Below are 26,316 nucleotides of genomic sequence, written 5' to 3'. Positions count from 1 at the left end.
ATATAATTCTCCATATCATTCATTGTTACCCCATAGATGCTCCATATAAAGCTGTGCCATATATAATGCTCTGCACCGTTCATTATGGCCCCATAGATGCTCCATATAAAGCTGTGCCATATATAATGCTCTGCACCGTTCATTATGGCCCCATAGATGCTCCATAGAAAGCTGTCCCCCATATAGAATGCTCTGCACCGTTCATTATGGCCCCATAGATGTGCGATAGAAAGCTATGCCATATATAATGCTCTGCACCGTTCATTATGACCCCATAGATGCTCCATAGAAAGCTGTCCCCCATATAGAATGCTCTGCACCGTTCATTATGGCCCCATAGATGCTCCATAGAAAGCTATGCCATATATAATGCTCTGCACCGTTCATTATGGCCCCATAGATGCTCCATAGAAAGCTGTGCCATATATAATGCTCTGCACCATTGATTATGGCTCCATAGAAAGCTGTGCCCCATATAGAATGCTCTGCACCGTTCATTATTGCTCCATAGAAAGCTGTGCCCCATATAGATTGCTCTACACCGTTCATTATGGCCCCATAGATGCTCCATAGAAAGCTGTGCCCCATATAGAATGCTCTGCACCGTTCATTATGGGCCCATAGATGCTCCATAGAAAGCTGTGCCCCATATAGAATGCTCTGCACCATTCATTATTGCCCCATGGATGCTCCATAGAAAGCTGCGCCATATAGAATGCTGCTGCAATAAAAAAAAAAAATCACATACTCACCTCTCTTCGCTCAGGACGCCGGCGCTTTCAATATTTACCTGCTCCTTGTGCGGCTCCGTCTCCAGCACTGACGCTCAGCAGAGGGCGTGCACTGACTACGTCACTGCGCCCTCTAACCTGAGCGTCACTGCCAGAGGACGCTGGAGACGGAGCCGCACCGGAGCGAGGAGCAGGTAAATATCGCGCAGCGCTCCCCTCCCCGTATACTTACCTGCTCCCGGTGCGGTCCCTGCAGTCCCGGCTTCTCCCGGCGCTGCATCTTCTTCCTGTATTGAGCGGTCACAGTTACCGCGCTCATTTACAGCAATGAATATGCGGCTCCACCTCTATGGGAGGTGGAGCCGCATATTCATTTCTGTAATGAGCGGTACCATGTGACCACTCGGTACAGGAAGAAGCTGCAGCGCCGGGGAAGCCAGGGACTGCAGGGACCGCGCCGGGAGTAGGTAAGTATAATTACACAGCCCCCGCTCCCCCTCTCCTGCTGACCTCCCGGTATATGACTCGAGTATAAGCCGAGAGGGGGACTTTCAGCCCCCAAAAATGAGCATATATACACACCGTATATACTCGAGTATAACCCGAGATTTTCAGCCCATTTTTTTGGGCTGAAAGTCCCCCTCTTGGCTTATACTCGAGTCATATATTATATTATATACAGTACAGACCAAAAGTTTGGACACACCTTCTCATTTAAAGATCTTTCTGTATTTTCATGTCTATGAAAATTGTAACTTCACACTGAAGGCATCAAAACTATGATTTAACACGTGGAATTATATAGTTAACAAAAAAGTGTGAAACAACTGAAAATATGTCTTATATTCTAGGTTCTTCCAAGTAGCCACCTTTTGCTTTGATGACTGCTTTGCACACTCTTGGCATTCTCTTGATGAGCTTCAAGAGGTAGTCACCGGAAATGGTCTTCCATCTTGCGAAGGAGTTTCCAGAGATGCTTAGCACTTGTTGGCCCTTTTGCCTTCACTCTGCGGTCCAGCTCACCCCAAACCATCTCAATTGGGTTCAAGTCTGGTGACTGTGGAGGCCAGGTCATCTGGTGTAGCACCCCATCACTCTCCTTCTTGGTCAAATAGCCCTAACACAGCCTGGAGGTGTGTTTGGGGTCATTGTCCTGTTGTCCTGTTGAAAAATAAATGATGGTCCAACTAAACGCAAACCGGATGGAATAGCATGCCGCTGCAAGATGCTGTGGTAGCCATACTGGTTCAGTATGCCTTCAATTTTGAATAAATCCCCAGCAGTGTCACCAGCAAAGCACCTTCACGGTGGGAACCAGGCATGTAGAGTCCATCCGTTCACCTTTTCTGCGTCGCACAAAGACACGGTGGTTGGAACCAAAGATTTCAAATTTGGACTCATCAGACCAAAGCACAGATTTCCACTGGTCTAATGTCCATTCCTTTTGTTCTTTAGCCCAAACAAGTCTCTTCTGCTTGTTGCCTGTCCTTAGCAGTGGTTTCCTAGCAGCTACTTTACCATGAAGGCCTGCTACACAAAGTCTCCTCTTAACAGTTGTTGCAGAGATGTGTCTGCTGCTAGAACTCTGTGAGGCATTGACCTGGTCTCTAATCTGAGCTGCTGTTAACCTGCGATTTCTGAGGCTGGTGACTCGGATACACTTATCCTCAGAAGCAGAGGCGACTCTTGGTCTTCTTTTCCTGGGGCGGTCCTCATGTGAGCCAGTTTCTTTGTAGCACTTGATGGTTTTTGCCACTGCACTTGGGACACTTTCCCAATTTTTCTGACGGACTGACTGACTTTTATTTCTTAAAGTAATGATGGCCACTCGTTTTTCTTTACTTAGCTGCTTTTTTCTTGCCATAATACAAATTCTAACAGTCAATTCAGTAGGACTATCAGCTGTGTATCCACCAGACTTCTGCACAACACAACTGATGGTCCCAACCCCATTTATAAGGCAAGAAATCCCACTTATTTAACCTGACAGGGCACACCTGTGAAGTGAAAAACATTCCCGGTGACTACCTCTTGAAGCTCATCAAGAGAATGCCAAGGGTGTGCAAAGCAGTCATCAAAGCAAAAGGTGGCTACTTTGAAGAACCTAGAATATAAGCCATAATTTCAGTTGTTTCACAGTTTTTTGTATACAGTTCCACATGTGTTAATTCATAGTTTTGAGTTTTGATGCCTTCAGTGTGAATGTACAATTTTCATAGTCATGAAAATACAGAAAAATCTTTAAATGAGAAGGTGTGTCCAAACTTCTGGTCTGTACACACATACACACACACACACACACACACACACACACACACACACACACACACTCTCTCTGCTTGTATAATGGGCAACCGCAAACACTTGTATAATGGGCAACCACAAACAATGGATAGAGAGCACACACAGAATGAAAAACATATTCAAAATTAACACAAACTTTGATATTGCACAGTTATAAAACTTTTCCACAGTATTTGGAATAAAACTATACTATTTCAAATATAAAATGGATACGGGAACTATTGCTATATTATCGTAGATAATTTGATACTCCAAAAAAAGATTCCCTGTTCGTCAGTCTTTGGAACCTATCATAGACTTTATTATGATAGGCTCCAAAGACTCGTGATATTTGTTACTCCATTCCTGGTGTTGGCTCTGTGTCTGTTCATTCTAATGTGAACAGGTTAGATAATACGTCCCACGTATTGCAGATTGTACCTACATTGAAGTAAACTACAAAAGAGTTATTACAGACAGTTTAAAATTTGATTACCGTAATTAGAAAAGGTTCACCCGTAATGATAGAAAAAACTTGGTGCAATGTGATTTTTTTCGACTCCTATTCCTCCTGAAAACTATAACGGGATTTTCAGATAGAATTTTTGATTAGTATTATATTACTCTTCAGTATAAACCAGTATTTCTTGAGTATCTCCCTAATTGTCTCCTGCGATTTATTAAAATTAGTGACAAAACTATATTTAAATTTACTGTCAACTAAGAAGTTTTTCCTTTTTTGTATCCGATCTTCCCCAGATTTCTTTAATTAAACAATCAGTCTGTTTCAGTCCCCTAGTTCTTCTATAGGCATCTCTCAGAATGTCCTTTTCTTTGAATCTCATTTGTAGCTTATGTGATTCCCTTCCAAATCAATATCCTTTGTGCAATTTTTTCGTATGCGCCAATATTGGCCATAAGGCACATTCTTGATCCATCTTTGGAAGTGCCCACTAGAAAAATCCAAATAGCTGTTAACATCCACATTTTTGAAGTGGGTAAATGTACAGATTCCCCCATTGTCATCTCTAGAGATGATTAGATCTAGAAATTCTATACATGAGTCTGAGTAGAAAAAGAGAACTCCAAATCCCACGGATTTAGATTCAGTCTTTCAAAGAAAACTTGTGCTCCCTCCCGTGTCCCTGTCCAATTTAAGAAGAGATCATCTATGGATCTTTCGTAGAATAGAATGTAACCGATCGGAAAGTAGACTGTGCAATGTACAGGGCTTCAAAACGTCCCATCAAAAAATTGGCGTAACTGGGAAGGAGAGCAGAGTTGTGTGTCATGACAGATCTTGCAATATAAAAAAAAAACAGTTTTGACCTTCTCTGGGGGCATTTTGTTTTCCCTACTTGACGCTTAGTTTGTGATTTGGTCAACGCCATAAAATTGAAAAAAGTACACAGCCCCAGAGAAGAATCTCTGATATCGTCCCCTTGATTGTAGGGGAAATTTTGATATACACTTTTTACAAGCTAATATCTCCACTATGGGGAGGAGGCCATGGCTCACCGGATTCTCTGGGGGCACGTCTTTATGCGGCTCTGCATTATTACCCTTTGAGCACCGCCCACTTGGTAAACACCATAAATAGTAGCACCAAATAAGGCTACGTTCACATTAGCGTTGCGCGCCGGTGCGTCGGCGACGCAACGCACGACGCACAAAAAACGCGCGCAAAACGCGCGCAAAAACGCTGCGTTTTGCGACGCGTGCGTCGTTTTTTGACGAAAATCGGACGCACGAAAAATGCAACTTGTTGCATTTTCTTGTGTCCGACGCTAGCGTCGGAAACGACGCACGTGTCGAAAAACGCCACCCAAAAAACGCACGCGTCCCCTATGTTAAACATAGGGGCGCGTCGCCGCTGCGTCGCCGACGCAACAGCGACGCACATTAGCGGAACGCTAATGTGAACGTAGCCTAAAAGGCCTGTATCTCTGGAACCTTATGACAGATTTAAAAATAAATGAACAGGCCACTTTTAACCTGGTGACAGGTCTTCGGTAAGTCTGACTTGTGTCTGTTATCAGTGACAAATGTCACTGATCGGCCTCCAGGTTGTGCTTTATTTAGCTCCAATGTGAAGACAGACACAGTAAGAAGAGACAGGTGTGATGAAGGCCTGAGCCGTCCAGTGTTGTCTGTGAAATTGCATCTGTGCCTCTAAGATGATGGCACTCTTATTATTATAACCAAAGGCGTAGCTAGGGTTTTGGTTCAGGGGGGGCGAAACTTCTGAGTGGGCCCCTAACCAGGTAACCTTGATTACAACTCGGTGACGCGCCCTAATACTGGAGGAGAACCTCAGCAGATGACCGCGCTGTTACTGAAGATAATCTCTATATAAAGACCAACATAGATATTACCGCCATATGGTCAGTGGTAGATACCAGCCCTACAGAACATATAACGGATCACTGCACAGTTACAGATAATGTCTTACCGCTGACGATCTTTCTGATGGAATCGTTCATTTTTCCCTTTTTTTCCATCTGGCCCAGACCGACATGACAACTTCTTCCAGCTACAACTCGTCTGCAGAGAAAACAACAAAGACACATTTAACTTCTCATATTCCAGCCCCATCACCATCTATTCCCAACCTGCACAAACTCCTCATCATACTGATACCCCAATACTGAGCCACTGCTACCTTATGTGTCCCTATTACTGCCCCTGATATCCCAATACTGAGTCGCTGCTGCCATATGTGACCCTATTACTCCACCTGATAACCCAATACTGAGCCGCTGCTGCTGTATGTGTCCCTATTACTGCACCTAATACCCCGATACTGATCCGCTGCTGCTGTATGTGTCCCTATTACTGCCCCTGATACCCAAATACTGAGCCGCTGCTGTACATATGTGTCCCTATTACTGCCTATGATACCCCAATACTGAGCCGCTGCTGCCGTATGTGTCCCTATTACTGCACCTGCTGTGTGGTTCTCTGTTCCCTCTAAATTCTAAAGCAACTCTCTACAATATAGTAATGCCAGGTGCAAGTGCCCTAGAAAACCGTGCCCATATTTTGCCCCTAGAAATAATGCCCTGTGTGCCCCTTGGACAGTCACAGTAACCTGAGATCCCCTATACCAATAAGTGCCTACTTTACATTTAATAAAGTCACGAGTCTCACCCTGTACAGATCCCCTATACACAGCATGATGTTCTCTTATACACAGTATAATGTCCCCTCACTGTATAGTACCACCCACACAGTATACTGACTCCTTAGTAGCCCCCAAACTGTTTGATGGCTCCAACAATGTATAATGACCCCCACACTGTAATCTCCATACTGTATGATTGCCCCCTAGATAGCCTCCATATACAGTAGAATAATGCACCAAATAGTCCACAATATAGTATAATGCACTCCCCATAGGCAGACTCTATAGCATGCGGCAGCCCCCATAGGCAGACACTGTAATAAGGCAGCACTTCCATATAGGCAGACCCTGTAATAAGGCAGTACCCCCATAGGCAGACTCTGTAATAAGGCAGCCCCCATAGTCAGACCCTGAAATAAGGCAGCACCCCTATAGGCAGACCCTGTAATAAGGCAGCACTCCCATAGTCAGACCCTGTAATAGGGCAGCACCCACATATTCAGACCCTGTAAAAAGGCAGCTCCCATAGGCAGACCCTGTAAAAAGGCAGCCCCCATAGGCAGACCCTGTAATAAGTCAGCCCCCATAGGCAGACCAAAGTAATAAGGCAGCCCCATAGGCAGACCCTGTGATAAGGCAGCACCCCTATAGTCAGACCCTGCAATGAGGCAGCACCCCCATAGGCAGACACTGTAATAAGGCAGCCCCCACTGTCAGACCCTGTAATAAGGCAGCACCCCTATAGTCAGACCCTGTAATAAGGCAGCCCCCCCATAGTCAGACCCTGTAATAAGGCAGCACCCTATAGGCAGACCCTGTAATAAGGTGGCAGAGCCTGTAATAAGGCAGCACTCCCATCGTCAGACCCTGTAATAAGGCAGCACCCCCATAGTCAGACCCTGCAATAAGGCAGCACCCCCATAGTCAGACCCTGTAATAAGGCAGCACCCCTATAGGCAGACCCTGTAATAAGGTGGCAGAGCCTGTAATAAGGCAGCACTCCCATCGTCAGACCCTGTAATAAGGCAGCACCCCCATAGTCAGACCCTGCAATAAGGCAGCACCCCCATAGTCAGACTCTGTAAAAAATCAGCCCCCATAGACAGCCCCTGTAATAAGGCAGCACCCAGATAGTCAGACCCTGTAATAAGGCAGCACCCTCATAGTCAGACCCTGTAATAAGGGCAGCGCAGAGCTCCTTCTCCCATCAATGTGATCGGCTGTATCGGCTAAATGCCGGTACAGCTGATCTTCCGATGACAGCGGGTGGGGGCCCACTGCTGGCACCAGGCCCCCCCGCCTGCTCAGGGGCCCCGTTTCAGCCGGGCTGCAGAGCAGGGAGATCGATTCTCCCTGCTCTGCCGCAGCATGTAACTGTATCGTCGCGCTGAGAGCGCCGATACAGTTACAGTAGCGTAGCTCCAGGTGGGCCCCCTCAGAACACTGGGGCGCCCGCACCCTCGGTAGCTACGCTACTGATTCTGACCGTTTGGTACTCATGCAGTGTGCATATAGTCAGCACATCCCCAGCTTATTGGGAAGATGTAGTCACACGGATTCTTATGAACCTGCATTTGGATTATTTCTTGTCCTTGTAAGGCTGCATTCACACTTGGTGGTCATGCTGTGGCCCTGTACTGCCGTGGACTTATCACTTTTTACTGCACAGTCACTTTATTTTGCATAGAAACATCTGTTTGACCAGAAGACCACATGGCCGATCCTAATGGCCACGTGGTTCAGATGGTGAGGCAGTTGCTTTCCTGCAAAATGAAGTGTTTGTGCAGCAAACAGTGAAAAGATAGCAGTGGCCCAAGGCTGGTACGGTTAAAAGCTGCAGCATGAGGCTATGTTTCCATGGTCAGGAAACGTAGCGCTTTGGACGCAGCTGATACCCCGCTCCACCTAAAGTGCCACCCCTTGTTGTATGTGCGGTGATTCATCACCGCATCGCATACATAGACCAGGTTATTTATCTTGCGGAGACTGTGCGTCTCCACAAGATAAATAGACATGCTGCGGTCTATAAAGACGCACCGCATGTGCGTAAACGCAGGGAAGCCGGATGCGTCCGTGTGCACATAGTAGAGATGGGATTTTCCCCTCCACTATGCTGTAACATCTGGATGCTGCGGATTGGACGCTGCGGATGAACGCAGTGTCCAATCTGCAGCAAATTCTTATGTATTACGCCACGTGTAAACATACCCTAACTGTTGTGTGAACGCAAGCCTGAACGGGCCTTAAGTCTGTCATGTGAGGGAGTTCTGTATTCTCTGAAATTCTGACCACATGCTTTGTGCAAGAATGCCTAACTAACTATATTCCTCCTCACTCTGTATGTCCACAGCTATTTAGACAATGCCATCTAGATCATTATTTTTCTTTTAGTCAACAGTTACTACAGGCACCAATAACATACCCAAAAGATGACCCCTGAGATGGGTATTTGTCGATTAATGGGAGTCTGTTAGCAGGTTTTTGCTTCGTAATCTGAGCAAGCTGCAGGGGTTAAAACACAGATTTCAGGGATGCTTCTCTTAGGCTACTTTCACACTAGCGTCAGCGTCAGGCCGTCGCAGTGCGTCGGGCCGACGTACCGACGCATCCTGTGACAACGCAGCACAACGGGAGCAGCGGATGCAGTTTAACAACGCATCCGCTGCCCCATTGTGAGTTGCGGGGAGGAGGGGGCGGAAATGGCGGACACGAAGCACAAAAAACTGTTGCAAGCAATGTTTTTTTGTTCCGACGGTCCGCCACAACACGATGCAACCGTCGCACGACGGTTGCGACGTGTGGCAATGCGTCGCTAATGTTAGTCTATGGGGAAAAAACGCATCCTGCAGACAACTTTGCAGGATGCGTTTTTTCTCCAAAACGACACATTGCGACGTGCGTCGTACGACGCTAGTGTGAAAGTAGCCTTATCAAGCTTTGTGGTTTTATTTGCTTGCAGTGATTGATTTAGCACTATGAACTTATTATTGCTGGGACACAGCAGTGTGTGCATGCTAGTCTGACACGCCCCCTGCTGTGACAGGCACCTCACAGTCTATGGACATTCTACATACAGAGCCTGGTGTGGGCGGAGTTAGCTTCCTCAGCTCTGCTTCAGTGCTAAATCTAAAAGCTCTGATTGTGTCAGAACGGCTGCACCCAGTAATCTAAGTGACACATCGTTGAATTCAGCTTTTCTTTTCCTACATTAGGCTGCTCTCCGATTAGGCAGCGAAAACCTGCTGACAGATTCCCTTTAAATGGTTGTAAGACTGCAGTTGAGTCTGATTTCAAGTATAAATATTTTCACACTAAACAGAGACCGGATCTGAAAAAAAAATGTACAAGTGACAAAAGCATGCTCTACGACAGCTTCTGCTAGGCTGTGACTGACTTTTTGTACCATAAACATTCGACGGGTAAATGCCCTGACAAAAAGCACTCAGTAGGGTGACTATCAAAATAAATGTCGAAATTGAAAATGATTGAGTGTCAACCGATCCAGCTAACATGCATTCTTAAAGGGATTCTCCACCTCTGGGGACAATTATTTATTTATTTTTACTTTAATTAATGTACTCGGGGCTAAAAAAAATAATTTGTACAGACTCTTTGTTTCCCTGCACACTCAATGTGCTCTGCTGTTATAAATGGAGACTCTTAAGAAAAAGACAGCCGAAAGAGTGATCTACTCCTTCGGACCGTCATGATGGATTCTCAGTTAACTTATTTTGCAGCCCACTATAGCCCCTGCAATAGAGGCAAGTGGTGCAAAATTGCAAAAATGATGCATTTAAAGGGAACTTGTCAGATTCTATATACCTGCAGGTATAGGATTAATCTGCTGATTAATAACGTTATGAAGGTGCCCGGCCGCTGTACTGAAAGTGGGGCAGCCGGGAGAAAATGAACCTTATTCCTCCTATGAGCTGTCGGCTTTCTGGTCTGTCCGGAGCAATTACAGCCACCACTTATAGCATCGGGAGGGTCGTCACCTTCAGAACGCGGATTAACCCTATGTCTGCAGGTTAATAGCATTATCAGACATGACAGATTTCCTCTAAGTAACAAAAAAAATAATTTTCCTGGCAACATATAATCAATTGACTGAGCTATGTGCACAATCTGGTGTATGGTCATATTTACTCAACGAAAATGTAAAGTACCACTACCAAATAGGTAGATATCAGTAGCCTATGTTGCCTGTGTGTATTAAAATACTTACCAGTCACCATCTTTACCTTTTTTTGGCACTGATCTGGTCAATCTCTTCCATCTTAAAACCGCAGCTCTAATTGGCCGGATCTCACCGCTAGTCGTTATATCTCTTAATGTAAATCTATGAAACCCTGGTTCTAAGTCTCATAGACTTACATTGGAAAGTGACTTCCTGTCTGCCCGCAAACATGGTGAAGAAGCCAGTCACCACTCTGGGCACACAGTGAAGAAGAGGAGCAGAGCAGCACTGGGAACAGCAGAACACAGTGAGCAGGAAACGTTACTGATACCTATTCAGTGGGACTTTAATTTGGATTCTGCCCTGAAATCTATGCGTATTCTGTCTCCCGGTGAATCTGTGGCATAGATCACAATTTGTACATAAAAAGGAGACTGTGTAAGGTGGCCACACATGGATTAGCACCATTGGATGGGGTTTTACTGTATGGATTTCTGCCATTGAATCTGCAGTTGATTTTGTTGTTGGATAAATTAGTTGTGTGCACATGACCTGACAGTGTACATCAGTATGTGGTGTCAATGGCTGCCCAAACCTATAGAAAAGTGCCCTGTATTTTAGACTGGCAGGGGTCCTAAGCAACTGACCTCCATCTATGTTCTCCTAATCGGGCATATAGAAAGGGGTTATTATTTGGAAACTTATTGAAATCAGTTTAGTATTTGCTACAGTTGTAATAGAACATTGCTTCCTCCATAATAATAGATGCATCCATACACATGAGATACTGTAGCTGTCGGCTGGACTTCTCCGAGAATGTTCAGCAGAGAGAGCCGAGCATTCATCTGTTATCAGAGCATTTTCGTTTCCCTCATAACAAAAAGGATTGAGTATTTCTGTTCAAACTGCCCGATCCTTCTTTCCCCAACATCATCTGCCAGGGAAAGTAAGGAGGTTCCCATACACATTCAATCGATTCGAAATACTGTAGATCAGGGATGTCAATCTCATATACACAGAGGGACAAAATTAAAAAACTTGGATAAAGTCGCGGACCAACCTTGATATTTATCTATTAAAATAGTGTCTACAATTGAGGACGTTTTTTCTTATACAATATAGTGATGAACCTTTTCATATGGAAACAAGCTTAAAGGGGTTGTCCCACAAACAAAGTACATTTTAATTAATAGATCTTAAGACTCAGATTATATGACCGGAGCATTGGGTATTTCTTTACGTGCATGGGTATACATAGAAATTATGGGGACCCATAGTAGAAGTTCTAATTGCCTATTACCCCTGTTCCCCCATCCAAAAAAAGCCCTTAATATTTGATGGGGTCACAGAAGAGCATATCTCACAGTACTCTCCACACACACGGTATGATGACCCTACTGTACCCCCTTCCCTCAACCACCCCTGCAAAGTACGGTGACCCAAACGACGGTATGATGCCCCAACTGTGGCCCCACATACTCCACCATACAGAATAACGGGCCCCACATATTCCTCCAAACAATATAATGGGCCCACATAGTCCCCCTTACAGTATAATGGGTCTCATATACACCTCCTTATAGAATAATGGACCCCACAAAGACCTCTATACAGTGTAATGGGCCCCACTTAGACCTTGATATACTATAATGGGCCCCACATAGTCCTCCATACAGTATAATGGCCCACAAAGTCCTCCATACAGTATAATAGCCCCACATACTACACCATACAGTATAATGGACCACACTTTAAATATATATAAATACTAATCTCTCCTTTTTTCCCCGCTGCTTCGGTCTCTTCATTGTGTATTCTGAAGTACACTGCTTGGCACAGTGGGTGGAAAATAGTGACGTGATCGTGCCGGCTGTGCTGAGATGTCAGAGCTCAGATGTATAGGGAGAATGATGGAGAAGGGAACGGACGGCCCCCTCGTCCATCATTGTGTTCAGCTGTATCAGCTTCCAGGACCAGAGTTTGACATTTATGCTTTATAGATCATACGCTTTCGAGCAGGGCCCTCACTCCTCTTGTATCTGTTGATATATGTGATTATTGTTAATTTTGTAATGTCTTTTATTGTCTGTACAAGTCCCCTCAAAAATGTAAAGTGCTGTGGAATATGTTGGCGCCATAGAAATAAAATGATTATTACTATTAGACACTTCTGGCATCATGATCTACCAGTATGTCATCGTGTATAATGGAGCGAGCTCAGGAGCTGATCTTGTTCCATATCGCCATCTGCTGTTTACACCCTAAATATTGCTGTAAATCTCTGACATTTGATATTTAAGTGCATGGTCCTGCCTGGGGGTCTATCCAGGTGCCCATCTTTCATTGACTGCGTCCTTACAAAGTATTTATCTAATAGGCGCTTGTGATTGTACTACATAACCCGCTAATAAGGCGATTACGGATTTTATAGGGGAAGACAAAGTGATCATTTCTACCCAGCATGTTAGTTCCTGTTACATGGTACTGACATCTTTCCCAAGGCCGGGTTCTGGCTGTCAGATCATGCCATAACTGCAGTGCTGGTAACATACCGCACACCTCTGAGCGGTTTGCACACAGACACACGACTGTCTGATCCGACTACTCTGGTTGTATTCTCATTAGTGTGACCTGGGGTTATGGCGCACCCTTATTAATTTGATTTTGCTGTAGCTAGAACAGATGTATTTATTGTACACTCGTGAGTCACACCCCAAGCTGTTTATCTTAATCACAGACGCTCCACTTGGCACTTGTTGTTCCGCACTGAGAAACAAATGGCAAACGCAGCCCAACACCCAGCCTACAAAGCTGCAGATGCGAGTGAGGTGTCACAGGGATGCAAGGTTACACACCTGTGTGGTCACTCCAGGTACTGCTCGTGGCACATTGCCTTTAAGATCATGCACCTCCCACATGGCTGCAACATGTGACGGGGAAGCTCTGATAATAAGTGATCCCAGAAGACAGGGAGGAAGAGTGGACAGGAGAACAAGGGCCACTTAGGTTCCCAAAATAGGAGAAGGCACAATAACCGATAAGGCAGGAGCGCATAGAGAGAAAGGATCAGCCAAAAGTTACAAAGAACTAGAAGTGCAATGTTTGCAATGTTACAAGAAAGCATTTAGGACCTCAACAGAAACAGACAAATAAAGATGGAAGATCAGTAAGTATAAAAGCCCAGAGATAGCAGCCGAGCTCGAGAAGGGGGAAAAGCGACAAAAAGGCGTGCAAACATGCCACATTTCACCGTGACCAAAGTGCCCGATCCTGAGGATGAAGCCGAAGGAGCATGCTCTGTGTCCTTCAGAGAAGCTGAAAATGATGATGTCTGGGGGGCCGGTAAGCGACAGGGGCTCTTCTTTTTTTTCTTCTCCGGATGTTTGTCTGTTTCTGTCTAATCTGTGGTTTAGAAAAACAAGCAATTCTATTATGTAGCAGAAATCACAGAAAGCTCCTCTGTAACCCCAGAATCGGCTGCGGACTCGCTTATAGATGGGTCTATGACACATCTATCAGTGGGGTGGTCCGACCAACTTACATATGGTGCCAGATAAAAAAAAGTAACCATGGTTGCATTAAGATACCCCTATTCCAATGTTTCCGAGTCTCTGGACTGACATGTTCGCTGCCGCCACTTACTGGCCACAGTGATGACCACCATGTCACTGCTACTTCCAGTGATTGGCTGCAGCGTTCACATGCCTATCCAGAATAAAAAGTCCGTAGGCTGCAGGTGATCAGAATAGTTGGAATGGAACCGGCAGGAGATCGCTAAGGTAAGGAATACATTTTTTTTTTTTTGCAGTATTTATTTTTAATTATTACTAGCTGAAGAGCCCGGCGTTGCCTGGGCATAGTAAATATCTGTGGTTAGTTATAGCACCTCACTTCTCTTATTTTCCCATCACGCCTCTCATTTTCCCAATCACATCTTTCATTTTCCCCCTCACATCTCTCATTTTCTCCCTCACACCTCTCATTTTCTCCCTCACTCCTCTCATTCCCCCCTAACACTTGTCATTTCAACCTCACATCTGTCATTTTCTGATCACTCCACTATTTTTCCTCACTCCTTTCATTTTGCACTCACACCTTTTCATTTTCACCTCATACCTCTCATTTTCACCTCATCACCTCAGTATATACATGTTTGTCATCTCCCTTATATATAGTATACATCTGTATGTCATCTCCTGTATATAGTATATACCTGTATGTCATCTCCCCTGTATATAGTATATACCTGCTGTGTGTCATCTCCCCTATATATAGTATATACCTGAATGTCATCTCCTTCTATATATAGTATATACCTGTGTGTCATCTCCCCTGTATATAGTATATTTCTGAGTGTCATCTCCTCCTGCATATAGTATATACCTGCATGTCATCTTCTATATATAGCATATACCTGTATGTCATCTCCTCCTGTATATAGTATATACCTGTGTGTCATCTCCCCTGTATATAGTATATATCTGAGTGTCATCTCCTCCTGCATATAGTATATACCTGCATGTCATCTTCTATATATAGCATATACCTGTATGTCATCTCCTCCTGTATATAGTATATACCTGTGTGTCATCTCCCCTGTATATAGTATATATCTGAGTGTCATCTCCTCCTGCATATAGTATATACCTGCATGTCATCTTCTATATATAGCATATACCTGTATGTCATCTCCTCCTGTATATAGTATATACCTGTGTGTCATCTCCCCTGTATATAGTATATATCTGAGTGTCCTCTCCTCCTGCATATAGTATATACCTGCATGTCATCTTCTATATATAGCATATACCTGTATGTCATCTCCTCCTGTATATAGTATATACCTGTATGTCATCTCCTCCTGTATATATATGTACCTATATGTCATCTCCTCCTCTATATAGTATATACCTGTGTGTCATCTCTCCTGTATATAGTATATATCTGTGTGTCATCTCCCCTGTATGTAGTATATACCTGTGTGTCATCTCCTCCTGTATTAGACCTCGTTCACACATTATTTGCTCAGTATTTTTACCTCAGTATTTCTAAGCTAAATTGGCAGCCTGATAAATCCCCAGCCAACAGGAAGCCCTCCCCCTGGCAGTATATATTAGCTCACACATACACATAATAGACAGGTCATGTGACTGACAGCTGCCGTATTTCCTATATGGTGCAATTGTTGTAGTTTGTCTGCTTATTAATCAGATTTTTATTTTTGAAGGATAATACCAGACTTGTGTGTGTTTTAGGGCGAGTTTCGTTTGTCAAGTTGTGTGTGTTGAGTTGCGTGTGGCGACATGCATGTAGCGACTTTTGTGAGATGAGTTTTGTGTAGCAACATGCGTGTAGCAACTTTTTGTGTGTCGAGTTGCATGTGACAGGTTAGTGTAGCAAGTTGTGTGCAGCAAGTTTTGCGCATGGCAAGTTTTGCGCGTTGCGAGTATTATGTGTGGTGCCTTTTGAGTATGTGCAAGTTTTGTGTGAGGCAACTTTTGCATGTGTTGCAACTTTTGTGCATGTGGCAATTTTTCCGCGTGTGCAAGTTTTGCGTGTGGCGAGTTTTTCATGAGGAGAATTTTGCACTTGTGGCGAGTTTTGCAAGAGCCTAGTTTTTGCATGTGGCGAGTTCTGCGCGTGGCGAGTTTTGAGTGGCGACTTTTGTGTTTTGACTTTTATGTGGCGAGGTTGGTGTATTTGTGGTGAAATGTGTGCTGAGGGTAATATGTGTTCAAGCACGTGGTAGTGTGTGGCGCATTTTGTGTGTGTTCATATCCCCGTGTGTGGCGAGTATCCCATGTCGAGGCCCCACCTTAGCAACTGTACGGTATATACTCTTTGGCGCCATCACTCTCATTCTTTAAGTCCCCCTTGTTCACATCTGGCAGCTGTCAATTTGCCTCCTACACTTTTCCTTTCATTTTTTCCCATTATGTAGATAGGGGCAAAATTGTTTGGTGAATTGGAAAGCGCGGGGTTAAAATTTCACCTCACAACATAGCCTATGACGCTCTCGGGGTCCAGTCGTGTGACTGTGCAAAATTTTGTGGCTGTAGCTGCGACGCTTCCAACACTTTTCCTTTCACTTTTTCCCCATTATGTAGATAGGGGCAAAATTGTTTGGTGAATTGGAAAGCGCGGGGTTAAAATTTCACCTCACAACATAGCCTATGACGCTCTCAGGGTCCAGACGTGTGACTGTGCAAAATTTTGTGGCTGTAGCTGCGACGCTTCCAACACTTTTCCTTTCACTTTTTCCCCATTATGTAGATAGGGGCAAAATTGTTTGGTGAATTGGAACGCGCGGGGTTAAAATTTCACCTCACAACGAAGCCTATGACGCTCTCAGGGTCCAGACGTGTGACTGTGCAAAATTTTGTGGCTGTAGCTGCGACGCTTCCAACACTTTTCCTTTCACTTTTCCCCATTATCTAGATAGGGGCAAAATTGTTTGGTGAATTGGAAAGCGCGGGGTTAAAATTTCACCTCACAACGTAGCCTATGACGCTCTCAGGGTCCAGACGTGTGACTGTGCAAAATTTTGTTTCTGTAGCTGCGACGCCTCCAACACTTTTCCTTTCACTTTTTTCCCCATTATGTAGATAGGGGCAAAATTGTTTGGTGAAGTGGAACGCGCGGGGTTAAAATTTCACCTCACAACGAAGCCTATGATGCTCTCAGGGTCCAGACGTGTGACTGTGCAAAATTTTGTGGCTGTAGCTGCGACGGTGCAGATGCCAATCCCGGACATACACACATACACACACACACACACACACACACATACACACATTCAGCTTTATATAGTAGATTATAAGAGACCAGACAAGCAGTTTCCATGTATGTGAGCTCGCATTAATATTCCTTATTGCCAATGCGCGACGTCTTTATTGTAATTATCATTAGATGATATTCCTTAAAGAGCCAATAACCCTAAGGTATCTCTCAGCTGACGGTAAGCAGACATTTCAGTAGCATCACGCAGCAAAGTGAAGGACGGCATCCAACCCAGGTGAAGTCTAAAAAGTCCTTTATTGGGCCAAATGCAACGTTTCAGCCATAGAGGTCTTCTTCAAGAATACAGTACAGTCACAATGGTGGTCTTATATAGGAAGTAGATTCACAACCTCCAATCAGCATCTCATGACCGCCCACGTTAACATATTAGCAAACACGAAATATGCAATATAAAATATACATAATATACATTTAATAGCGACCCACAACACATCTAGTATATATAAAGAAAAACAAAGAAAAAAACCTCATTATCACATATAGAGATATGACCACCCCAAAGTCAGGCAAATATCGGTTACCATGGGATTCATTCACCAATCTGTGCATCTGTTTCTTGTGCATGCACATTAGTAACCAATAAAACACTGTGTCTCAACCAGTTTACCCACATGACTAAAACCCACCAATACACCATCTGTCTATCACAACCAATCACCAACTCCCAAACATGTCGTCCAAAGCCAATCTCTCATAAATGTCATTAAATGGTTAATCTGACGAGTTGTTATACCCTTGTCGATATGCTGATATCATGAGTGCTGGTGTTACATGAGTCCATATAGCGCTAGCTAGGTCTCTCTATTAATGATCAATATAGATGTAGGACTATTAGACAGGAGTTGCCATGGATATGGCTGGATTTTTCCAACTGCTAAATGTTGTGCTGGTTAGTGGAAGCCCCCTGTATACTGATATGGTGCTTTTTGACAGATGAACCCGTCTCCTTTGTGAGGGCGCGCGGGTGCCGGGGGCGTGGCAGTGGGCATGTGCGGTCTCCCTGCTCCGGTGACGTCACCGCTTGGTTATCCGTGCGATGTTTACTGTTGGGGTGGGTGAGTTCAGCGCGCCTGCGCACGTGTATCGGTGGCCTAGCAGTGTGCGTGCACGGTCTTACACACTAGGAGGCGGTACTGCCTACATGGCTGGTCACGTGGAATTGTTTACCCTTTGGAGTTGCGCCGATTGTATGGGTATGTTTTGATGATCAGTATGCGAGGTCCTTTACCTAGTTATATAGCCAATAGTGGTGAGACATACGGTATTATGGCACATAGATTCAGCAATTTACTTTTTTTGGGGGGGCTTGCTATGAGTATTGACTAAACACCCTATGAGAGCTGTGAGATGATTGGCTTTTGCATTTGACGACATGTTTGGGAGTTGGTGATTGGTTGTGATAGACACTGTGTTTTATTGGTTACTAATGTGCATGCACAAGAAACAGATGCACAGATTGGTGAATGAATCCCATGGTAACCGATATTTGCCTGACTTTTGGGGTGGTCATATCTCTATACATGGGATAATGAGGTTTATTTCTTTGTTTTTCTTTATATATGCTAGTTGTGTTATGGGTCCCTATTAGATGTATATGTATTATGCATACGGTTGTATATTTTATATTGTATATTTCGTGTTTGCTAATATGTTAATAACGTGGGCGGTCATGAGATGCTGATTGGAGGTTGTGAATCTACTTCCTATATAAGACCACCATTGTGACTGTATTGTATGCTTGAAAAAGACCTATATGGTTGAAACGTTGCATTTGGCCCAATAAAGGACTTTTTAGACTTCACCTGGATTGGATGCTGTCCTTCACTTTGATGCGTGATGTACTTTTCCATTTGGGTCCAGTGGAACTAGGATGGGCATCCCTATATCAGTTGTGCTGTCGGCTATTTTCTAATATTTCAGTAGCATCAGGGACATCAAGTCCAGAAAAATATAGAAAACGACAGAAGCCTTTCTGAATATATGGAATGCTATTGTTACAGCTTACTGCTCCGTTAATAGGTCACTGTTTCTGTATATTTCTACCCAAGCTGAGGACCACTACAGAACATAGACCCTCCTCCACACTGACCACTACAGGTTATCTGAGATCCTTGGATTACCTTTATATAGATGTAGGGCTTCATTTGGAGATGTCCCCCCTGATGGACCTCTTATGGCTCCTGATGAACGCAGGAGCAGCTTTAGTTGAAAGTCGACAATGTGTTCAGAAAAATTCTGAAGATCTCATTCTTGTACTGTAGAGACTCTAGTGACACTTCGAGGGCATTAGCTCTGATTGCTAATCTGATTGTGTTTTCTGTCTCAGATCGAAGCCAAACATCAGTGACGGAGGAGAACAGCAAGCTGCTCGGTACGTTCACCAGTGGTGGCCTGAGGCTGAGGTGGTGGCCTGAGGCTGAGGTGGTGGCCTGAGGCTGGGGTGGTGGCCTGAGGCTGAGGTGGTGGCCTGAGGCTGAGGTGGTGGCCTGAGGCTGAGGTGGTGGCCTGAGGCTGGGGTGGTGGCCTGAGGCTGAGGTGCAGGCCAGCTCTTCTAACACATCTCTATCTTATTCAGAGATCGACCGGAGGAAAAACTCCGCTCTGTATCAGAACCACAGCGAAGAGGGGGAAGACTCTTATGACAGGAATCTGGCGTTGTTTGAGGTGAGAAGGAGGTGTGGGGATTTCATTCATGAACAATAGTGATGAGTGAACGTGCTGCGATAAGGCGTTATCGGAGTATGGTCGGGTACTAACAGAGTGACTTCGGCACTCTTGAATAATATGTTTGAGTCCACACACCTGCAAGTCTCGTGGATGTTCGACACCCGCAATACATACAGGAATTGCCTAACAAACAGGGAATCTCTGCATGTGTTGCGGCCGTCGAACATCCACGAGACATGCAGCCACGGAGAGTCGAACATATTATTCGAGCACCGCCAAGACACTTGGTCATGCTCAGATAACACCTTATCCAAGCATGTTCACTCATCACTACTGTCTTCATTCGCAATGGTTGTGTCTGTCAACGTTGGATAAACTGTCACACAAGACCTACATGGCGCCTTGTCCTCCCTTATGGGGACATGCTGGATCTTCTGCAGAGAAGGCAATCCTTCTCTGAAGGGTAGAATCGTACTCTAGGGGTTTACAGACAGCAGACCTTGAGGTTCACAACCAGTGTAGGCTGATCGCGATCTCTCCTGACCGCCTGTACACATGGACGCTTTACCAAGCACTAACGTTTTTTCAATGGGGAAGTGGTGATTTATCTCCAGGGAGAAATAAAGGATCTGGTGTTAGTCTGTTGGGAGAGTCATTAGCCCCAATACACAATAGATGATTGGCTCATCCTGCTAAAATCAATAGGTTTGGGTGACACTAAATTGTAAGGGGACCTGCGGGTAAAACATCTGCCCTTCACCAGGCCACAGATAGAAGTTCCCGTCACAGCCATCAGCTGTCTTCTCAGGGCATGATATTAATATGAACATTAGCCTTGTCTTAAAGAAACATGATATTCCTACAAAGGGGAAAGTTAAAGGGGTTGTGTACACTTAGCTTGTTATATAAAAACAATCCGCGCCGCTTGCTTATCATTCCCGGGTACAGCGCTGAGTCTTTGCCACTGCACCTGGGGTCAGGTATTGGCTGCAGCGCTGTCTTCACATAGAGAGTGGCAGCCGATCGGTGAGCTCAGCCTGTGTAGACTGCCTCACTCTGCGCTCACTGATTGCCGGCCACTCTCTCTATATGAAGACAATGTCGCGGCAAGTAACTGACACCAGGAGCAGCGAGTCGGCGCTGGATCCATGGATGATGAGTAAAGCGAGGCTCGTTGTTGTTGTTGTTTGGTTTTTTTTGTATAACAAACTTTGCCTACGGACCAAGATTTTCTGAAATGGCCAACCCCTGTTAATACACCTGGTCAGGTAGAAATCCCACCTATCTGATCACTATTTCGCCCAACATCAAATGTCATTTGTTAGATCCCCTAAAATACAATGGAATCTGAAGACAAAAATCGCATGTTAATGACCATGTCTTGTTACATTGCTTTGTTATGATTGATGATAACAGATGAATGTTACAGATTTGCTAGTCCGTAGAGCACAATGGGAAAATCAATTTGCCTACTTAGCCAAGGTTGTGTGTACATGTGTGTATCATACCCTGGATGTGTGTACATATCATACTCTGGTTGTGTGTACATATCATACAATATCATACCCTGGTTGTGTGTGCAATTACATATCATGCCCTGGCTGTGTGTACGCGTACATATCGTGTCCTGGTTGTGTGTACGCGTACATATCGTGCCCTGGTTGTGTGTACGCGTATATATTGTGCCCTGGTTGTGTGTACGCGTACATATCGTGTCCTGGTTGTGTGTACGCGTACATATTAGTGTCCTGGTTGTGTGTACGCGTACATATCGTGCCCTGGTTGTGTGTACGCGTATATATCGTGCCCTGGTTGTGTGTACACGTACATATCGTGTCCTGGTTGTGTGTACGCGTATATATTGTGCCGTGGTTGTGTGTACACGTTCATATCATGCCCTGGTTGTGTGTATGCGTTCATATCGTGCCCTGGTTGTGTGTATGCGTACATATCGTGCCATGGTTGTGTGTATGCGTACATATCGTGCCATGGTTGTGTGTATGCGTACATATAGTGCCCTGGTTGTGTGTACACGTACATATTATGCCCTGGTTGTGTGTACATGTATTTATCATACCCTGGATGTGTGTACATATCATACCCTGTTTGTGTGTACATGTACATATCGTGCCCTGGTTGTGTGTGTATGCGTACATATCATGCCCTGGTTGTGTGTATGCGTACATATAGTGCCCTGGTTGTGTGTACATGTACATATCGTGCCCTGGTTGTGTGTACACGTACATATAGTGCCCTGGTTGTGTGCACGCGTACATATCGTGCCCTGGTTGTGTGTACATATCATACCCTGGTTGTGTGTACACATTCATATCATACCCTGGTTGTGTGTACACATGCATATTGTGCCCTGGTATGTACACGTACATATCGTGCGCTGGTTGTGTGTACATGTTCATATTGTGCCCTGGTTGTGTGTACGCGTACATATCGTGCCCTGCTTGTGTGTACATGTACATATCATACCCTGGTTATGTGTACACTTAGATATGCCCTGGTTGTGTGTACACGTACATATCGTGCCCTGCTTGTGTGTACACGTACATACAGTATCATAGTACATATCATGCCCTGGTTGTGTGTACACGCACATATCATGCCCTGGTTGTGTGTACACGCACATATCGTGCCCTGGTTGTGTGTACGTGTACATATCATGCCCTGGTTGTCTGTACGTGTACATATCATGCCCTGGTTGTGTGTACACGCACATATCATGCCCTGGTTGTGTGTACACGCACATATCATGCCCTGGTTGTGTGTACACGCACATATCATGCCCTGGTTGTGTGTACACGTACATATTGTGCCCTGCTTGTGTGTACGCGTACATATTATGTCCTGATTTGCTGCATAAAATCTGCTGTTTATTCCCTGTTATGTATAGGAGGAAATGGACACACGTCCCAAGGTATCCTCACTCTTAAATCGCTTGGCCAACTACACCAACCTCCCTCAGGGTGCCAGAGAGCATGAAGAAGAGAGTGAGGGCAAGAAGAAGCAAACGAAGGTGAGGAGCAGAAAGCTGTGAAAGTGTATCATTCTGATAAAAGTAGTTGGTAAGGCAGGATAATATTAATTACACCAATGTTTTCCAATGCTATATTTCCACAGGCTCCTCGAATGGGCACAATAATGGGTGTTTACCTGCCTTGTCTGCAAAACATATTTGGAGTGATCCTATTTCTTCGCCTGCCGTGGGTGGTGGGGACGGCCGGCATCTTGCACGCCTTCTGCATTGTGTTTGCCTGCTGCTGCTGTGTAAGTGTTACAGATCAGGGGGGCATTTATCGTTTAGGGGCGGTTCTTAATTTCTGCGTATGTAACAACGCTTATGTTTTCTCCTTTCAGACGATGCTTACAGCAATATCTATGAGTGCGATCGCAACTAATGGGGTAGTACCAGGTAAGAGGTCTGCAAATCATCTGAGTAATCTCAGTCAGCTAGTAGGTTCTCGTGGCATATTATCTAGTATGTGTCACCGGCCGTGGAGTATATTCTAATAGCTTGTCACGTCACTGCATCCTTTCACATGGTGAATACAAGGGCTTCTCAATCTTTGTATTCTTGGGCCTTCACAGATAACGTCTGAGACCTCATTTGAACGAGACGTCTCCACATCTACTCCTCCCCCCCCATTCTCAGTAACTGTGCCCCCTTATATGTTACTTTTCCTTTTTCCTCAGCTGGAGGTTCATACTTTATGATTTCCCGGGCTCTTGGTCCTGAATTTGGTGGCGCTGTTGGTCTCTGCTTTTATTTAGGTACAACATTTGCCACAGCCATGTATATTCTTGGAGCCATAGAGATATTTCTGGTAAGAGAACCATTTTTCAATGAAAACCCTTGTCCAATTGTGCAGTCTAGTGTTAATTGTCTAGGTATCTAATATTGATGACCTGTCCTTGGCCTATCAATATCAGACCGGTGAGGGGTCGATACCTGGCACCTCTACAGATCAACGTTTATTAGCGGCGGTGGCATCCAGATGTAACCAGATCAATTTGTATTAGCCACTGCTGAAAACTGCAGATCAGTTCTTGTTCACATTGGACTAAATCTTAAAAAAAAATATTTCGATAGATTTACTCAAACCTTAATTATTGTATAATATCAGTGCTACGTTCGCTGCTTATACAGTTATGTCTCAAAGCAAGAACTAAGAAAAAACGTGTTTCCTGATGAATATAGGAACAGATGTTATCGGGGAAACCCTTCTCTGTGGAATCTGTAGCCATATTTCTAAAAAAAAAAAGAAAAAAAAGTGACTAGAACAAAGGTGAAAACTACAGCCACGCCATTGCTCTCTGTTACCGGACATGAAGTGTCATAGTATATCTGCAGATTGGTGCGGTTCCTGTACAATGGTGGGGATGATGTTATTATTTTGTTTTAATATTTCCTTTAATATGTTGTGTCTTATCTTTTTATTTTGTAATCCCTCCTAATCACGTGTGTAAAGTAGAGTAAGTGCATTAAAATACTTACCGATCGCAGTCTTCCCTGGTTTCCAGCTTCGCTTTTCTCTTCTTCTGGCCAACGTGACCTGTAAACAGACCAACCGGCTCATAAATTTGTTTGTGTGGACCTTCTACAATGAAAGTCTAAGGAGCCTCGTTCTGCCACTCCATAGGCTTACATTAGTGGAAGTACCCCCCCACCACACATTGGTCTCTGAAGGGCAGTCATGTGACCCAGAAAATGTTGGAAACTGGGGGAGACGACAATTGGTAATGCACCTACACACCATTATATAGGTAAACAAGAAGGATTACAAAGTAAAACTGATGCTGAGACTTCTGTAAGATAAATGAATGAAAATTGCAGCTGGAAATCAGAAACGGAGATGTATTAGGGGCATCTGGCGTTTTCCCGTTTGGGCATACACCTGTATACAGCACACATCTCCACAGTTTCTTTGTTGTTATGCACGCTCCATTTATTATATAGGTTGTGACCGGCTCTAATTTTTACATAGGTGTACATCGCTCCGAAGGCGGTCATTTTTGAAAGTGAAGGAGTGATTGAGAACTCGGCGGCTATGCTCAATAACATGCGGGTTTATGGCACTGGATTTCTCCTTCTCATGTCTGTCATTGTTTTTGTGGGCGTACGCTACGTGAACAAGCTGGCATCCGTGTTTTTGGCCTGTGTCATACTGTCTATCCTGGCCATCTATGCAGGAGCACTGAAATCTGCCTTTGTGCCTCCTGAGTTCCCGTAAGTTTTAATGGTGAATTATTTACTTCAGAATTCTGGGATTGAGGGAACTTAGAAATATTATTATCTGTAGCCTGGTGGACACGTTGGCTGGCTTTCAGACGTTCAGTCCCAGCACATGACCTCAGCTTGACATTAACTTACCAAAGTCCAACTTGGCAACTGGCAAAATATCTTTAGTGTAACTTAATAGTGGGTATAATACTGGGCGTAGTTTGTGCTTCACTCCCAGGCCGAATATATCATTGTTCTCTTTTTCTCGTTGTGACATTAGCAGTATATTTCTACGGTTTAACAATCCAACGGTTTGTACAAGACTCAACCCTGGACTTCCGTGTAGATGTTCCACAGGTTGTCCGCTTTTCTTCTTTCACTCCTTGTGTGTTTTAGTGTTTGCTTGCTTGGAAACCGAACCCTGTCCAGGCTCGAGTTTAGCACGTGTGCCAAAACCGTACAGAAAGAGAATACAACATTGCCATCTGACTTGTGGGACCGTTTCTGTCACCCGCCCGGGTTCTTCAATGCGACCTGTGATGACTATTTTGTCCATAATAATGTCACAGAAGTAAAGGGAATTCCAGGCTTGGGCAGTGGCATTATTGCTGGTATAGAGATCTTTTCTACTTTTCGTTCACAAGCGGTTCACAAACGTCTCCTATGATTTATTTCTGCTCTTTGTTTTTATTAACAGAAAACCTTTGGAGCAATTATCTGCAGAAGGGAGAAATTATAGAAAGGGGGTCTTCACCCTCATCAGATGCAGTTGGCTCTCTTTCCAGCAGTTATGTCCTGGCTGACATTACAACGTCTTTCACCCTCCTCGTTGGCATCTTTTTCCCATCAGTTACAGGTAGTTGACGTAGTTTCTCATTATTCAAAGTGACAGACATGTATAAAACCTAGCAGAGATTCCTCAGGTGTGGAAGAGCACATTTCTCATTTGCAGTACACTATATGATGAAAGCGCCTTTCGTTTTCTCAACAGATCTTCCATTTTGCCTGTTCCCCCCTCTTACAAATGGTGTCATTTAGTGTCCACATTTTGTCCTATAAATCCCAATAACGCTTGGTACCTGCAGAGGCTGGTGAGCTGCTTTTGTGCTCATGGGTTATGGATGGAGGTGCTTACAAAGAATATGATCCAAAAACCGGGCATTTCTGCCAGAAATCCGCATGCGGTTTTTTTTTGCGTTTTTGGTGCGTTTTTTTCCCAAATGCATAGAATAGCGGGAAAAACGCGAACAATCCGCAAAATGAATGAACATGCTGCTTTTTTACCGCAATGCGTTTTTTG

At 44.4% G+C, this 26,316-nt stretch overlaps 1 protein-coding gene across 4 annotated transcripts in view; it reads left to right on the top strand.

The window, feature by feature from the left end:
- The window catches only part of SLC12A6 (solute carrier family 12 member 6), a 55,443-nt gene that overhangs the window by 9,573 nt on the left and 19,554 nt on the right, over positions 1-26,316 (top strand). For 3 of the 4 annotated variants that reach the window (XM_069760719.1, XM_069760726.1, XM_069760742.1), the window contains exons 3-11: positions 19,443-19,487; positions 19,692-19,780; positions 22,689-22,811; positions 22,916-23,062; positions 23,153-23,207; positions 23,489-23,619; positions 24,781-25,022; positions 25,413-25,627; positions 25,714-25,872. In XM_069760719.1, coding sequence (XP_069616820.1) covers positions 19,443-19,487; positions 19,692-19,780; positions 22,689-22,811; positions 22,916-23,062; positions 23,153-23,207; positions 23,489-23,619; positions 24,781-25,022; positions 25,413-25,627; positions 25,714-25,872 — 1,206 coding nt within the window. Of the gene's footprint in view, positions 1-13,274; positions 13,658-19,442; positions 19,488-19,691; positions 19,781-22,688; positions 22,812-22,915; positions 23,063-23,152; positions 23,208-23,488; positions 23,620-24,780; positions 25,023-25,412; positions 25,628-25,713; positions 25,873-26,316 lie in introns of those variants that run through there. The other variant, XM_069760734.1, reaches the window with a different exon arrangement.

Source organism: Ranitomeya imitator, chromosome 1, assembly GCF_032444005.1.
Source record: "Ranitomeya imitator isolate aRanImi1 chromosome 1, aRanImi1.pri, whole genome shotgun sequence".
Lineage (NCBI taxonomy): Eukaryota > Metazoa > Chordata > Amphibia > Anura > Dendrobatidae > Ranitomeya > Ranitomeya imitator.
Note: the sequence above shows the minus strand (reverse complement) of the source record. Positions and strands in the feature narration are given on the sequence as shown.